This window comes from Choloepus didactylus, chromosome 2 (genome assembly GCF_015220235.1).
Source record: "Choloepus didactylus isolate mChoDid1 chromosome 2, mChoDid1.pri, whole genome shotgun sequence".
Lineage (NCBI taxonomy): Eukaryota > Metazoa > Chordata > Mammalia > Pilosa > Megalonychidae > Choloepus > Choloepus didactylus.
Window position 1 is genome coordinate 247,974,148 of NC_051308.1, and position 18,408 is coordinate 247,992,555.

General features: G+C 46.6%; 1 protein-coding gene across 5 annotated transcripts in view; it reads right to left on the minus strand.

Annotated features, from left to right (window-relative positions):
- Positions 1-18,408, minus strand: part of MORN1 (MORN repeat containing 1) — a 62,156-nt gene that overhangs the window by 32,822 nt on the left and 10,926 nt on the right. For all 5 annotated transcript variants that reach the window (XM_037828821.1, XM_037828820.1, XM_037828823.1 and 2 more), the window contains exons 7-8: positions 16,362-16,458; positions 14,003-14,113 (exon numbers count right to left, since the gene is read on the minus strand). In XM_037828821.1, the coding sequence (XP_037684749.1) occupies positions 14,003-14,113; positions 16,362-16,458 (208 nt within the window). The remainder of the gene's footprint in view (positions 1-14,002; positions 14,114-16,361; positions 16,459-18,408) is intronic.

Below are 18,408 nucleotides of genomic sequence, written 5' to 3' on the forward strand. Positions count from 1 at the left end.
TCAAGTGTCCCAATATATGCTTGTGGGACTCCCAGAAGGAGAAGGGAGAGAGAAAGGGGCAGAGAGAATAGTCAAAGAAATAATGGCTGAAAACCTCCCAAATTTAACAAAAGACATGAATATACATATCCAAGATGATCCACAAACTCCAAACAGGATAAACCCAATTAGTCCCACTCTGCAGTATATATATTCAAACTGCTGAAGGCTGGCGATGAAAGAGAGAATGCAGAAAGCTGCAAGAAAGACGCAATGTATCAGACACAAGGGGGCTTCGATAAGATTAAATGCTGATTTCTCATAGGAAACCATGGACGCAAGAAGACAGTGGGCGACACATTCAAAGTTGTGAAAGCAAAAAACTGTCAACTGACAATTCCATACCCAGCAAAACTGTCTTTTGAAACTGAGGGAGAGATTGAGACATTCCCAGACAAACAAGAGCTGAGGGAGTTCATCACCACTGGACCCGCCCTACGAGAGATGCTACAGGGAGCTCTGCGAGTTTAAGGAAAGGACAATAGACAGAGATCGAAGCCTCATGAAAAAATAAAGATCTCTGGTGAGGGTAATGACATGGGTAAATATAAATGCCAGGACTACTGTATCTTTGGTTTGTAACTCCACTTTTAGTTCCTATAGTATCTAAAAGGAAAATGCATAAACTTTAATGATAAATCAGTGGTTTTTGGACCCACATAAATGCATAATTTGTGAAAAGAACTATATAAAGGTGGGTGGGTGAAGGGGTATAGGGACATGGTTCGTATGTACCATGAAGTTAAGTTGATATAAAAGGAAATTTAAGCCCCATGGTAACTACAAAGAAAACATCAGAGAATAAGCCAGCTCAGAGAGACAGAAGGTAGAGCACAGGTTGACAGGGGTGGGGGGCAGGGGCAGGGGATGGGGCGTTAACATATAATGGGTGGAGGGTTTCTGTTTGGGGAGAGGAGAAATTTCAGTAAAGTGGTGAGAGCACTGTGACCCAGTGAATGCGATTAATCCCACTGAATGGTGTGCTTGGGAGGAAGTACGTTGTGTATATGATTCTACAATTAAGGAAAAAGAAAGAGCAACTAAAGAAAGAACAACAATTAAAATGCAATACATGACCCTGTGTGGGATAAGGGCAGAGAATGAGACATTCTAGGGACTGTGAAAACTTTGGGATTTAGACTCTAAGTCTCTTGACGACTGCACTTAATGTGGTTACACAAGCGAACCTCCTCGTTCTTAGGAAACGTGCCTGGAGAGTTGAGTGTTCCAGGGGCACGATGTGTCCAACCTACACTCAGGTGTTCAGAAAACGGGTGAGTGGGCAGACGGGCAGGCAGACGGACAGACAGAGACGGACCGATAATGAGATGCAGAGGCAGATGGTACAACGAATGAGGCAAGTGTTAATGCTGATGGAGCTGGGTGTTGGGGGGTAAGGGGGTGCTGGAGCTCTCCGTATGGGGTTGGCATTGTTCTTCTAACTGTCCTGTAAGTTTGAAAATATTTCAGAATAAAAAGTTTTAAGAAGAAAAGGCATCCAGATTGGCAAGGAAGAAGTAAAGCTCTTCATTCATAGGCAAGATGGTCACCTGTGAAGAAAATCAGAGGGAATCCACAAAAAAGCTAGTGGAACAGATAAGTGAGGTCAGCAGGGCAGTAGGATGCCAACATTTGAAAGTCAATTTTATTTCCATTTACTAGCAATAGACTATTAGAAATTGAAATTTAAAAATTACCACTCACAATCACATCAAAAAATGTAAATAAAATTCTTAGGGATAAATATGACAATAGATATAAAATCATGTACAAGAAAAACTACAAAACATTGCTGAGAGAAACTTAAGAATTTTAAATAAGGGGGGGGGGTGTTTCAGTTTGCTAATGCTGCCCTTAAGCAAAATACCAGAAATAGATTAGCTCTTTTAAAGGGGGTTTATTTGGTTACACGGTTATAGTCTTAAGGCCATAAAGTGTCCAGCAATAGGGTACCTTCAGCGAAGGATGGTCGATGGCGTCTGGAAAACCTCTGTTAGCTGGGAAGGCACGTGGCTGGCGTCTGCTCCAACTTCTGGTTTCAAAATGGCTTTCTCCAAGGACTTTCCTCTCTAGGCTTCAGCTTCTCTCCAAAATGTCACTCTCAGTTGCTCTTGGGGCATTTGTCCTCTCTTAGCTTCTCCGGAGCAAAAGTCTGCTTTCAAAGGCCATCTCCAAAATGTCTCTGTAAGCTGCAGCTTCTCTCCAAAATGTGCCTCTGAGCTGCTCTGAGGTCCTCTGTCTGTGAACTCTCTTACAGACAGAGGCTGCGGCACCTCCTTTCTGTCTGTGCACTCCCTTATAGGACTACCCTGACCCAATCAACACCCACCCTGAGTGGGCGGGGCAACACCTCCGGGGAGATTATCCAATCAAATGCTTCACTCACCGTTGACTGAGTCACCATCCCCATGGAAACACTCAATTGAAGAATTATAATCTAAACAACACTAATACGTCTGCCCCCACAAGATTGCATCAAAGAACATGCGCTTTGGGGGACATAATTCATCCAAACTGACACAGGGGTTTACTTTGCGGGTCAGAAGACTCAATATTAAGATGTCAATTCTCCTCAAACTGATCTATAGATTAAATACAATTCCAATAAAAATCTCAGCAGGGTTTTTTTTTAGATGTCAAACTGATCCCAAAATTCGTGAGGAAATGCGAAGCACCTAGGAAGGCCAAAAAATTTGGAAGAACAAACAAAACTGGAGGGTTTACCTGATTTTGAGGTAAATCCTCCAAGCCACAGTCATCAAAACAGCATATTATTTGTGTATAGATAAGAAAATAGATCATCAGAATAGACAGTACAAAAATAAATGCACACATACAGGGACAGCTGATCTTTGGCAAAGGTGCAAAGGTAATGGAGTGGAGAAGTGACAGCCTTGTAACAGAACCACTGAATGCACATATGCAAAAAATCAACTTCACTCTGTACCAAACACTGTATATGAGAATTAGCTCAACATGGATCATAGACCTAAATGCAAAATGTAAAACTATTAAAAATTCTAGCACAAAACACAGGAGAAAGCCTCTGTGGCCTTGGGATAGGTTAACATTTCTTAGGTACAATGTCAAAAGCAGGATCCATGAAAGAACAAATTGAAAAACTATACTTCATCCAGATTAAAAGTTTCTGCTCTTCAAAAGAGTGTTAAGTGAATGGAAAGACAAGACACAGACTCAAAAAAAATCTTTGCAAAGCATATATTTGGTGAAAGACTTGTATCCAGAATGTTTCAATAAAAAAAAAAACCTCAAAATTAAGCAAGAAAACAAATAACAAAAAACGAACTAAAGTTTTGAACAGATTCTTCATCAAGGAACATCTATGGATGGCAAACAGGCACATAAGTCATTGATCATCAGAAAACACAAATTAAAACCACAATGAAATTCCATGACACGCCGATCGGAATGGCTAAGATCGAAGGGGACTCACTGTGCCAAGTGTTGGCGATGGGGGGACTGGAAAAGGGCACGAGCAGTTTGGCAGTTTCCTAGAGTGTCACCCCACCCCTGTCGTATCTCCGCTAACACCCAGGAGAAGGGAAGGCATCTGTGCGTGCGCGAGCGTGCATGGCAGCTTTACTTTCAGAGGCCCCAAACTGGGAACAACCTACAAGTCCACCAACAGGGGAAAGGAAAAGCAAACCGGGGTCTAACCACACAGGGAGCGGGATTCATCGATCAAGAGGAATTAGCTCGACAAACGCAAACAGCGGAATCTCAAAGTGACCACAAACCAAGAAGCCAGCCACAAAAGGGACACTTCGTAGGATTCCATTTACATGAGACTCTAGAAACCACAAACTCATCAATAGCGACAGCTCTCGTTTAAAGCAGATCAGTGGTGTCCTGGGGGTGGGCAGCTGGCAGGGCCGAGCACGGGGCCGGGGCAGGGGTGGGCACGCGCCCGCCTGGTCGTAGGGATGGTTCAATGTCAAAGCGTCTTGGACCCACAGTTTAAATCTGTGCGGTTTACCGTCTGTCAGGTCCACTTCCACGAGGCTGTTTCAGAGAAGAATGAGCGATAATCAGCGGGTCACTACAGAATCGCAGGCTGGGGAGGGAAAGCTTCCTGACTGTGTGAAATTCAAACTGTGTGTGCTTGTGAATGAAGCAAGTTCACGTGCTTCTACTTTATAATTCAGCAGCCTCCAGACCAAACACCCGAACGACACCCCAAAGTGTCTGACCTACGGGTAACTCAACCTGCTGCTCACATCTTGTACCCTTCGCTCTGGGGGCTGAAGACCAGAAGACGATGCTCCCGTCCCAATCAGGCATCACGCCTTTGCAGATTCATACACACTGTTTCCTGGGATTTAATGTATCACCTAAAATTTCCATTTAGGCTGGTTAAGGGCTTCATTATAAAGCCTCAGAAGTAAAATAATGGGATACCAGCAACTGAACAGAAGGTCTAACAGGGACATAAGAGAATTTAGCATACTCTTAAGTGTCCTCTCATATCAGAGGTTAAAAGATGGCTATTTAATAAATGATTTGCGGAAAACCAAGAAGCCAGCTGGAAGAAATTAGGTTACATCTTGCAGTGAACATCTAGAATAAATTCCAAATGGATCAAATGTTTAAATGTAAAATATGAACCCATAAAAAAGAAGAAAACACAAGGAAATTCCTTTCTTGCCTAAAAGTGGGGAGAATCATTAAATATGACTCCAAATCCAGAATCAATAAAAGATTGATAAATTCATCTACATTTAAAAAAAGCTTTGTACTGCCCAAAATCTGGTAAGCAAAGTCGAAACACACACAAAATAAAACTAAAAAAGTTCAACTCCCACAACCACGTGGGACTAATCTCCTTACTATAAAAAGGGCTCCTGGAAATGGTTAAGAAAAAAGAGCAGTGAGCCTGTGCGGAGACAGTCAGAGGACACGAAAGGCTCCTGCCCGCCGAAAGGGCCTCCCTCCGTCAGATTAAGATGCCACCGACACGCCGTCTCTCACCTCTCAAATTTGAAAGTTTTTATAAATCTGATAACATGTCATTGGCTATCAAACAGAGACTCTCATACAGTCCTGGTGGGAGTTGTATAAGTGGTACAACCATTGTGTAAAATTACAAACGTGTGTATCCGTGGAACTGACAATTCTACTTCTGATGCTTTTATTCCGATAAACTCACACATAGGAGGACTGACTTACAAACAAGGTTGTTATTATACTGTGGCCGTTTGAAATAAAGCACTGGAAGTGATGTAAAGTTCTGTCAGTAGGGGGCTGGTTAAATAAAATACGCAGCTGTAAAAACACATGTACTAATCTGTAAAGATCTCCAACATACACATCTGTGAAAAGAGAAGACTGTAAAAAAGTGTCTATATGTACACACACAGACACATACACACATTGTTTTGTGTTATAAATAAGAAAAAAAATAAACACGTGTATTTGTTTGTAACTGCATACATAAATTCTGGAAAGAAAGACAAGAAATTACTAATGATAGTTACCCAGCAGTGTGGGAACGGCTGGGGGTGGAGTTGGGTACATGGTGGAGGGGGAACCAGAGTTGTGGGGAGACTTTTCAGTGTATGTTTCTTGATTTTTGAATAATGTAATTTATACCTATTCAAAAAATTAAAAATTAAAATTAAAGAATTTACTGAAATCCAAACAATTGTGGCTGAGTAAAGAGCCTGGCAAACCCGCTCCCTCAAAAACAAAGATAACACTGGACAGAATTATTAAAAACAACCATTTCAGGACTCTGGAGCACACAACAAATTGAGAAGAGTTTATCCAAGACAAACTCCGAGGCTTGGGCAGACGCAGATGGCGTCTGAGCATCGTAGCCGGGGTCCGCTCCCCCCACCCGCACACTACTCTGCCAGCAGGGCAGGAGGACTTGGGTAGGGCAAGCTGGGAACACGAGAGGTTTGGTTGTGGGAGGGGAAAACAGAAGAAAAACCAAAACCCCGGGAGTCGCCAGAGACAGAGTGGGCGAGTCTGCAGCCAGAGGAGGTGGACAGGTGGGCATGTTACCCGGACACGTAACAGGGCGCTCCAGGAGAGCACAGCCAGCTGGGCCTTGGCGGGTTACCACGGAGGCCGTGCACACGTGCAGGGCTGAGTATGCCCCGGGGAGCTCCGAGAGGATGTGGGTGCGTGGCCGTGAGCCTTGTGCTGTGGAGGAGGCATGGGAGTGCCTGGGGTGGGGAGGCCGCAGCAGACGTGCGGCCGCCTGAATGTTGACTGTGTTTCTGACCCACACGCAGATCCACTGGCAGAGGTGAGATCCTCACCGGCTCAAGGATTTTGAGAGCAACCTCCTGCCAGTCACTGTGGGGCCGCTAAGCTCTGCTCACACTGGGGAGACCCCTAGGAAGCCAGGCTTGAAAACAAAAAGAAGAAAAACCAAAGTTTGCAGATCAACTCCACAGAACTGTTCCAGCAAGTCAGAGAATAAACAAATAGGAAAACAGCAACAACAGCCCCCAGAGGGGAAAGCCAAACTCCAGATGTGCCAATCATCTAAAATGTCTACTTTCCAACAAACAATGATAGGACATGCAAAGAAACAAGGAAGTGGGACCCTTACACAGGGGAAAAAGGCAGCCAATAGAAACTGTTTCTGAGGGGAACCACCTTTTGGAATTAACAGACAAAGACTTCAAAGTAGTTTTTATAAATATGATCAAAGAACTAAAGGAAATCATGCGTAAAGAAATAAAGGAAAGTATAATGACAATGGCTCATCACATGGTGTAAGCCAATAAAGAAAAGAAAGTACTGAAAAAAAAAACGGAAATTTTAGGGTTGAAAGTTACAATAACTGAAATTCAAAAACTGACCCTAGAGGTGCTCAATAGAAGATTTGAGGTGGGAGAAGTAGGAATCAGTGACCCTGAAGATCGATCCATAGAAATTATTCAGTTTGAAATGCCAAAAGTAAAAAGAATAGAGAAAAATGAACGGGGCCTCTGAGACCTGTGGACACCGTCAACCAAACCAACACTCATGTAATGTGAGTCCTCAAAGGAAAGGTGAGAGAGAAAAGGGAAGAAAATAACTTGAAGAAACAATGGTTAAAAGCTTTCCAAATCTGATGAAAAACATTAATCTATACATCCAAGAATATCAATAAACTTCAAGTGGTAAACTCATTAGGAAATTCACACCCACACACATCCTACTCAAACTACAAAAAGCCAAAGATGAAGAAAAAATTTTGAAAACAGCAAAAGATAAGTTACTCATCACATTCAGGGGAACAAAAATATTAAAAACTAACTTCCAGTCAGAAATAATGGAGGCCAGAAGGCAGTGGGATGGCATATTTAAAGTGCTGAAAACCAAAAATCTATCAATCAACAATTCTATCTCCAGCAAACTATACTTCAAAACTAAAGGCAAAATAAAGACATTCCCAGATAAACAATGAGAATTTGTTACTAGCCAAAATGTCCTTCAAGAGATACTTCAGGAAATCCTTTAGGTTGGAAGGAAATGACCCCAGACAATAACTCAACTCCTCTCTACGAATAAAGAGCACCAGAAAGGGAAATAAGTAGGTAAATAATAAAAACTGTAAAAATACATTTTCTCTTTTCTTCTCTTGATTGATTTAAAATACATACTATTCCATAAAATAATAATTACAAAATGATGTTTTTTGTCTTATGACATATAAAGATGACAATATATACCAAAAAAGGAAGGGGAGAGAATGGAGCTATATTGGAGAAAAGTTTTATATTTTACTGGTATTAAGTTAGTATTAATCTTAAGTAAACTGTGACACATTAAGATGCATAGTGTAATATCTAGAGCAACCACCAAGAAAATAACTTTAAAAAATATAGAAGAAAAGAAATTCAAAAGGTACACTAGAAAATAAATATTTTACACAAAAGAAGGTAGTAATTGAGAAACAGAGGAACAAAAAGACCTGAGACATCTAGAAAACAAATGGCAAAATGACAAACATAAATCCAACCATATCAATAATCACATTACATGTGAATGGCTTAAACACTCCAATCAAAAGAAAGCTATTATCAAGCTGGATTAAAAAAATAAGATCCAACTATATGCTATCTACAGAAGACACATTTTAGATTGAAAGACAAAAATAGGTTGAACGTAAAAGGATGGAAAAAGATATTCCGTGCAAACAGCAACCATAAGCAAGCTGGAATGATGATGCTGACACGAGGTAAAATAGACTTCAAGGCAAAAACATTACTAGAAGTGAGGAGAGAAATTTCATGGTAGAAGGGTAAAGTCATTAGGAAAATATAACAATTATAAACATACACGCACCTAATAAAGAGACCCAAGTACATGAAGGAAAAACTGACAAAACTGAAAGGAGAAATAGACCATTCAACAATAATAGTTGGAGATCTATATTGCTATCTCTGACAATACTACACTCCCAGTTAACCCCTCTCTATTGTAAGTCTTAAAATTGGGCAGAGTATAACGCCAGTGAGCAATAAGAGGGAGGGATAAGGGTGTGGAATGTTTGGGGTCTTCTTTTCTCCTTTTATTTCTTTTTCTGGAGTAATGCAAATGTTCTAAAAATGATCATGGTGATGAATACACTAATATGTGATAATACTGTGAACCACTGATTGTATACTTTGGATGGATTGTATGGTATATGAATATATCAGTAAAACTATGGTTTAAAAAAGCTAAAAAAAAGCCATAATAGTTGGAGACTTTAATATCTCACTCTCAGTAATGGACAGAACTAGGCAGCATGTCAGCAAGGGTTTACAAGACCCGGCCACTGTTAACGAGTTGACCAACTGACGTCTACAGAACCCTGGGTCCAACAGTAGCCGGAGGCATGTTCTTCTCAGATTGGCACGGGAAGTCTCCCAGTGCCGTGCCTGGACCACGTGCTGGGCTACAGAACAACTCTCAATAAATGTGAACGGACTGAAATCACACAGAGTGTGGTCTCTGACCACAGTGGATTAAATTAGAAATAAGCAAAATAAATGAGTTTCGGAAATTCCCAGGTATACGAAGATTAAATAACACATTTCTAGACAGCCAATGGTTAAAAAAAAAATCACAAAGGAAATTAGAAAATATTTTGAACTCAATGAAAATGAAAGCACAACACATTGAAATGCATATGAGGCTGCAAAAACAGTGCTTAGAGGAAAATTATATATTTAAATATCTGTATTATAAAAAAGAAAGAGTGCAAATCAGCAATCAAAATTTTCATCTTCAGACAGTAAAAAAGAGGCGCAAGATAAACCTGAGGCAAGTAGAAGAAAGGAAATAAAGATCTGAGTGGAAACCAATGAAATAGAAATCAGAAAAACAAAAAAGAAAATCAAGGATATCTAAAGTTGGTTCATTGAAAAGATGAACAAATTTGACACACCTTTAGCTAGACTGATCAGGTTAAAAAGAGAAAAGGCATAAATTACCAAAAGTCAGAATGAAAGAGGAGATACTACTATCCAGCCCTACAAAATTAAAAGGGTTATAAAAGGATACAAATTATGCCAACAAAGTACGTGGCTTAGATGAAATGGGCAAATTCCTAAAAAGACAAAAATTACCAAAATTAACTCATGAAATAAAAAATCTGAGTAGACCTATAACAAGTAAAGAAATTCAATTAGCAATTTAAAACCTCCCTTCACAGAAAAGCCCCGTCCCAGGTGGATTCACGGGTTAATTCCATGAACTATTTTAAAAACAAAAACGCCAACCTTCCACAAACTCTTTCAGAAAACACAAGGAAGGAACACATCCTAACCCATTCTCTGAGGCCAGCAGTACCCTGATACCAAAGCCACATAAACATATCACAAGAAAAGAAAACTACAGACCAATATTACTCAGGAATATAGATACAAAATCCTCAACAAAATATTAGCAAACTAAATCCAGCCACATATTAAAAGGATGATACACCATGATCAAGTGGAATTTATACAGAATTGCAAAGTTGGTTTAACATCTGAAAACCAATCATATGATACACTATTAGTGGACCAAAAAAAAAAAAAACCTTTAAGGGCAAATAGTAAATGATCATCTCAATAAATGCAGAAAAAGCATCTGTTCTGGTTTGCTAATGCTGCCACAATGCAAAACACCAGAAATGGATTGGCTTTTATAAAGGGGGTTTATTTGGTTACACAGCTACAGTCTTAAGGCCATAAAGTGTCCAAGGTAACACATCGGCAATCGGGTACCTTCACTGGAGGATGGCCAATGGTGTCCAGAAAACCTCTGTTAGCTGGGAAGGCACGTGGCTGGCGTCTGCTCCAAAGTTCTGGTTTCAAAATGGTTTTCTCCCAGGACGTTCCTCTCTAGGCTGCAATTCCTCAAAAATGTCACTCTTTGTTGCACTTGGGGTGTTTGTCCTCTTTTAGGTTCTCTGGAGCAAAAGTCTGCTTTCAACAGCCATCTTCACATTGTCTCTCATCTGCAGCTCCTCTCTCAGCTTCTGTGCATTCTTCAAAGTGTCCCTCTTGGCTGTAGCTCCTCTTCAAAATGTCACTCTCAGCTCCTCTTCAAAATGTCACTCACAGCTGCACTGAGTTCCTTCTGTTTGTCAGCTCATTTATATGGCTCTACTGATTTAATTTGGACCCACCCTTAATGGGTGAGGTAACACCTCCATGGAAATTATCCAATCAGTCATCACACACAGTTGGGTGGGGCACATCTCCATGGAAACACTCAAAGAATTACAATCTAATCAACACTAATACATCTGCCCACACAAGATTACATCAAAGATAATGGCATTTTGGGGGACATAATACATTCAAACCAGCACAGCAGCCAACAAAATCGGACATCTATTCCTGATAAAAACTCTTAACAAACTAGGAACAGAAAGAAACTTCCTTGACACGGACAAGGACAGCTATGGAAAGCCCACAGTCATCGTCATATGCAGCGGTGTAAGGCTGAAAGCCGTCCCTCCAGGATCAGGAATGAGACGGGGATGTCTGCTCTCAGCCTGACACTGGGGTCTGGCCAGCACAGTCCGGCAAAAGGAAAAGGAAGGAAAGAAGGAACAAAAAAGAGAGGGTGGAAGGGAGGGGAGGAACAACGAAGGAAGAGAGAAAAGACATCCAGATTGGAATGGAAGAAGGAAAATTGTATTTATTCACAGAGGACATGATCTTGTGTGCGGAAAATCCTAAGGGATCCTCAGAAAAACTAGTAGATCCAAAGAATGAATTCAGCCAGGACAGGATACAAGATCAATATAAAAAAATCACTTGTACCCTAGCAAGTTCTGAAAATGAAGAAAACAATCCATTCACAGAAGCATCAAAAAGAATATAACAGATGCATTTATTAATAGCTATTACTTTAGTAATGATAACTATTGGTAATGACATTAATAAAACAATTAATTGTAATTAAAATGAATGATCAATACTAAAATTAATAATCACTAATCATAAATACATTTAACAAAAAGAGATGTAAGAGTTGTACACTGAAAATTACAAAACATTGGTGAGAGAGAGAAAATAAGCATCTAAATTAATAGCTGCTTCAGGTTCATGAACTGGAAGACTCAATATTGTTTTCAGATGCAGTTTTCCCCAGATAGAGTTGATGCAATCCCTATCGAAATCCCAGCAGGTTTTTTTTTTTTTTTTTGCAAAAATTGACTAGCTGATCTTAAAATTTTAACCAGAATGGTTAAAAAAAAATTGAAAAGTAAGAACAAAATTGGAGGACTTCCCATGTCCAAAACTTCCAGTTAAGCCACAGTAATCAAATGCAGTGTGGCCCTGGCATAAGGACGGACATGGAGACCAACGGACTGGAATTCAGAGGCCGGGATAAAGCCCCTCGTCTATGGTCAGCTTTCCGACAGCGGTGCCGAGGCAACGCAACCGGGAAGGAAAGACCAGTCTTCAAACGGTGCCAGGACTGTCGGATAGCCACTGAAAAAGAGAAGACTTCTGACCTTTATCTACAAAAATTAACTGAAAACCAATCTTACCTCTGAGAGGTAAGAGCTGAAACTAATAAAGTTTCTAGAAGAAAATAGGAGAAAATCCTTGTGACCCTGGATTAGGCAAAGAATTTTAGATACAATAACAAAAGCATGATCCATGAAAGAAAAAATTGATAAATTGGACTTCATCAAAAGTAAAATGTTGATGAATGCACAACTATATGATGATACTGTGAGCCAATGAGTGTATACTTTGGATGGATTATATGGTGTATGAATATATCTCAACACAATTGCATTTTTAAAAAAAGGAAAAATGTTTGCACTTCAATAGGCAGTATTAAGAAAATGAAAAGACAAGCCAAAGACTGGGGAAAATATTTGTAAATATATATCTGATAAAGTACTCATATCCAGAATATATAAAGAATTCTTATAACTCAAAAATAAGAAGATGAACAACCCAATTAAGAAATGGAAAAAATAGACATTTCACCAAAGAAAATGTGAGAACGGCTAACGAGCACACGCGAAGCTCTACATCATCAGCTGTCAGGGAAATGCGAGTCAACACCACAGTGAAATGAACCCCCCCCCCAAGGCCAGCTGCAGAACCTCAGAACCAGGTCATACGGGTGTAGACGATGATGTGGAGAAACTGGGAGCCTGCTATGTTTCTGGTTGGCTGGGAAATGGCACAGCCACTTTGGAAAACAGTTTGGCACTTTTTATTAAAAGTTTAAACATAATTCCACCAGATGATCCAGCAAACCCACTCCGAGGCATCTACCCGAGAGAATGAAAACCCACGTCCAGACCAAACCTTGTACTTGGACGTCAACGCCCTCATCATCCGTAATAGCCCAAACCTGGAAATGACTCGAGTGCCATCACCCGACGAGCGGACGGACGGAAGGTGGCTTTCGGCTTAAAGGAGTTCCACTCGTCGCTGAGGAGGCCGGTGAGGAGGGACCTCGAAAATATGCTGCAAGTGGAGGGACCCAGCAACACACTGCCCTTCCGTTCACGAGAAATGCCCAGAAAAGGCAAATCTCTGGAGGCAGAAAGGAGACGCGCGGTTGCCTGGCTTCGAGGTGGGAAACGGGGATGACGGAAAGGTTCTAAGACTGAATCGGGGTGATGGTTGCTCAACTCTGTAAATTTACCGAAAACCACGGAGTCACTAAATACGGGTGAAGTTTACGGAATGTAAACGATACCTTGATAAAGTTGTTAAAACAAACCAATCGTGATAAAGACGCCTGGTCCACGCTACACTCGTGCTCAAATGAAGGGGAACCTTCGTCTGTGCAGAGTCCGCAGTGGCTGGCCCTGCTAGGTGGGGGGCTTCGGGGGGTCATCGTGTCTGTCCCGCGGCATCGTGGCAGGGCTGGGTGACAGGAAAGCAGCCAGAGGGAGGACAGTCTTCCTTGGACCACCTCTAAGGAGGATGAGAGACCCCCGACCCCCCTCGCCAGGCAGGGAATGGGTTCCACCCATGGCCATGCTGGTGTGGTCAGCTTGGCCCTGTGCTCTACAAAAAGTGTGCTGTGGGGAGGGAGAGGGTGCACGAGGCATGTGTGTACACTCCCACACATGCACGCATGCAGATGCACACAAGAACAGCACATATAGACCTGCACACACGGACAGACACTATTGAGCACACTCACAGATGTGCATGTACACAAGTGCCCACGGGAACACATGCATACACGCCCACGAACACAGGCACAAACAGGCACGCGTGCATACATTCATGCCCACGGGTGAGACACAGATCACACGTGCATGCCTGCACGTACATGCATCCACGTGCACACGCTCACCCAGGCAGCCACCTCACCAGCTGGGGGGCTCAGAAGTCTCCGGCCCCTTCTGCAAAGTGCATGGGCCACAAGAGCCCCCGAACGAAGCTGCCCCACGAGTCGGGGGTGCTGGAAGCTTCGTCTGCACTTTGCTGCGTGTCCGTCTTTCTGAAAAGCTGGGAGTCCTCCTGGGGATGCTTACTCTCGGCGATGTCCCCGTTGTCCTGCTGCAGCTGAATCTTCAACGTGATGGGGGAGCCCTGGAACACATTCAGCACCTCTGGACCCAAAACCACGATCCTTGTGGCAGGTGCTGAAAGAGAGAGGGGCCGGCCCGGTGGAATCAGCCCATGGTTCGGGGGCTGTGGTGGGACCCCACGGCTGGCCCTCATCCCGCCCCTCGGGGCCCCCTGGAGCACCCTCAGAGCCACACCTTGCAGGGGACGGTCAGGGAGTGGCTACCACAGGACCGCAACACAGGGTCACGCAGAGCCAGTCAGCTCGGTGCTGAACTGACAGCATGGAATGGTGGGGTGGCCCGGTGCTGGGGGGTAGATGGGGCGGAAAGGCTGCGGGCTGTGCACGGTGGACGGTTCCAGCAGGCCTTCCGGCCGGCCGGGCCACACTCTTGGGGCCCCCTGGCAGCTGGGGCTGCTGCTTCCCGGGACCCACCGTCCCGCCCCGCACCCCCCAGGAGTGGCGCCTCCGGAGGGCCTTGGAAAGCAAACACAGGAGGCACCCAGGACGTGCATGGAGCTGGCAAGGGCAGTGTCAACCCCACCCCGCGACGCCTGCCCAGAAAGCCATGTGGGTTTGTGACGGTCCCAAAGCGTGGCCTCACCTGAGAGCAGACCTGCCCAAATTGGGGGGCTCACCTGTCATCCCCCATGGGCACTGAGACCCCCACCTTGGCTGGGTCCTGGGGAAGGGAGAAGTGGGGCAGGACCTCAGAGCCTTTTCTGGGGGGCAGGGGTGGGAGCTGGACTCTGTTTCCCCGGGTGAAGTTACAGGGACACGTGGTGGACAGAGCCCTGCCCAAGGCCGGGGGCCGGGTGGTCCAGGAGCCCCTGGCCTAGTATGTGGGGGTGGCTGTGAGCTCCCCTGGGGGTGCTCTGTGTGCTTGTGGGTGCTGACAGGAACCAACCCTCCAGCCCCCTGTGCCCCCTCGGCCATCAGCCACTCTGGCCTCCCCAGGGCCTCACCCCCACTGAGGAGCCCTGGCCTGGCCCAGCGGGGCCTGTGTCCACACTGAGTGCAGTTGCTGGGTGTCACCTCTGCTGTCTCACCCCAGTAAGGAGTCCTGGAGCCCACCAGGTGGGCAGGCGGCCACCTGGACTGCAGGCCTCACAGGTGCTCACAAGAGCTCACGGGAGCTCATGACAGCTCACAGGTACACACAGGTACACACAGGTGCTCACAGGTGCTCACAGGAGCTCATGTCAGCTCACAGGTACACACAGGTACACACAGGTGCTCACGGGAGCTCATGACAGCTCACAGGTACACACAGGTACACACAGGTGCTCACGGGAGCTCATGACAGCTCACAGGTACACACAGGTGCTCACGGGAGCTCATGACAGCTCACAGGTACACACAGGTACACACAGGTGCTCACAGGTGCTCATGTCAGCTCACAGGTACACACAGGTGCTCACGGGAGCTCATGACAGCTCACAGGTACACATAGGTGCTCACAGGTGCTCACGGGAGCTCATGTCAGCTCACAGGTACACACAGGTACACACAGGTGCTCACGGGAGCTCATGACAGCTCACAGGTACACACAGGTGCTCACGGGAGCTCATGACAGCTCACAGGTACACACAGGTACACACAGGTGCTCACGGGAGCTCATGTCAGCTCACAGGTACACACAGGTGCTCACAGGTGCTCACAGGAGCTCATGTCAGCTCACAGGTACACACAGGTACACACAGGTGCTCACGGGAGCTCATGACAGCTCACAGGTACACACAGGTGCTCACGGGAGCTCATGACAGCTCACAGGTACACACAGGTACACACAGGTGCTCACGGGAGCTCATGACAGCTCACAGGTACACACAGGTGCTCACGGGAGCTCATGTCAGCTCACAGGTACACACAGGTACACACAGGTGCTCACAGGAGCTCACAGGTGCTCACAGGTACACGGTCAGGGTCTGCCACCTGAGTGAGCCACTCAGGCTTTCATTGCGGACTTGGCACCAAGGTTTGGGTGCGCAACCGTGTCCCTGTGACGGCCACCTCATCCCCTCTAACAAAAGGCTGCCCAGGTGCTTCCAGGAGCAGCGAGCAGTGGGAAGGCCCCTTCTCCCCCAGCTCAGCACTCGGATTCAGGGCCTCCGCGTGTGCACCCGCCATTTTGAAATCAGGTCAGGAAAGATTTTTTCTAGAAGGGAATGGAATTTTAGGTCCCACTTCACTCCGGTCCCCCCAGTGTACTGTGGGTCTGGCGCCCCGGGTGAGTGCCCAGTGGCCACAGAGGGAGGACGCGGCCAGACCCAGACGTGACCGCCCAGGGGAGGCTGCCCGACGGGGAGGCGGGGGTGGCCTACCTGTTGGGTGGCCGTTGACCCACAGGCCATCGTAGATGAGCCCCGAGCAGTGGGTCAGGCTGCCCTGCCCACTCTGCACGTCGTGGTGCCACTGCCCCTGCGGAGAGAGCGTGGGCCTCAGCTTCCTGTGCACCCCCAGTGGCTGCTGGTCAGTCCCGAGGCTCGGGGGTTGGGGGCCATGGCGCTCTCTTGGCCCCCAGAAGCTGCCAGAAAGCCACGTGGTCCAGGGCTTCTCGGAGGCTCTCCTCCGGGGGCGACAAATTACACTGGGTTAGAATGCGCTCCATTTTGTTTTGCAAAATACAGTCCCTTTTGAATTTTAATGATGCTTGGGAGTCTGTGAACACAGCCCAGCACACAAAACGCAAACAAAATGCCGTATGAGCTGGGGGCGCTTCCGAGCCCAATAATTCTCTTAATACAAAGACCCTGCATCTGTGCAGAGTTTCACGACCGAGACCCGAAGCTCCCACCCACAAAAGCATCAGGATGAAGGGGCGGCGGTCATTCTGTTCCCTGCGCCTTACAAAGGACAAGGCCAATTAAAAGCACAGTTTGAGCAAACCTCCCAGCAAAATGCCCGTTCGCCGAGCTCCGACCATGCCCCCTTCGTGGTGAGCCCGCTTCCTGGAATAATGCAGCAGAGAGTGGGAAAATAATTCCACGATAATAGCAGGAAAGTTATTCTTCTCACAGAAGATTGTAAGACTATAATGGCATTTTGACGATGAATTATTTCTGTTAGAAGAAAAATTAACTGAAGACGTGTCTTTGTTCTAGCCACGCTTCTCCAGAAGCTAATTGGGGCCCCCTCCCCTCGCGGGTGGCCTGCCGAGGGGGACCCCGAGTTTGCTCGGCAGCTGTGGCAGGTGGGCGAGCTCGGTGCTGCACGCGCGGCTTCCCATGGGTGGTGTGGGCGGCGGGAGGGCCGGGCCCTGGACACGCAGCGCAGGCGTGAGCAGCAACGCGGCCCCTCAGAGCCAGAGGAGGACCTGGGGGGCCGCGGAGAGGGGCGTGAGGCTGTGCAGGGCTCCACACAGAGAGGAGCCTGAGCCCCCAAGGAGCCAAGATCCCCCAGAAGCCGGAAAAGGAGAGCTTTCCAAGGACTTCTTGGAACATGAGGTCACTGCCCAAGAAGGCCCGGGGGTGGTGTGGGGGCCTCAGTCCAGGCAGGCAGCAGAGGGGTCCAGCTCACAGCTGCTGGCACAGGGCATGGCTCAGGCCTCCGGCTGGGGGCACCAGGACAACTGGCAGCGGCGGCAGCCCGGGGGAGCTAGGCTGCCAGCTGGGAGACCATCCTTTCTGGGGCTGGAAGTGTCCTGCCCCCTAAGGGGCACATGTCACCCACCCACCCTGGAGCCCAGGGGCAGCCCCAGCCTTCTGGGGGCTCAGTGCCCGACTTGCCCCACCCCAGGTCCAGGGCCTGCTATCCCCAAGGGGACTTGGCCGTGCCCTCTGGGTGCTCTCGGACTTATCTCTGTCTGCAGGCCTCCGGCCAGATGAAGAATCACTGCACGCATGGGTGGCAGGGGCAGCTGGGCTCATGGGCGACCGCTGGCGAGGGGCCCTCGGGTGCCAGGCCCTGGGGGTGGGAGGAGCGTGGGGCCGGCGCTTTGCCTGCCTGCAGCCTCCAGCCTCCAGTGGCTGTTTCCTGGCCGCTGTGACCTCGCCAGGAGCGGCAGCCAACATCTTGCTTTGGATGAAAAAGAAATTGCTCGGGTTCGCTGCTCGGACGTGCGGGGAGCCAGCTCCCCTCGTGACACCAGCCCCAGGTCAAAGCAAGTGTCCACTCGAACACAGAAAGCACGGATTTACCACCAGTTAGTCACCTGAGGGTGAACGGAAAGCCTCATCCCCACAAAAGCACCCCCTCTGCTTCTTAGCTCATGTCCCCTTCTAAGAACTTGGGCACCGTCCCGGGACCTCGGGCTCTCTGGCTGGGGTGCGGTGGGGGCACAGACGGTACAACAAGAGAGGGTCCGGGCTAAGGGGTGCCGTGGAGAGGGCTGGGTGAAAGCCTTCGGGCCGCCCGCCCCCCATCCTTCCC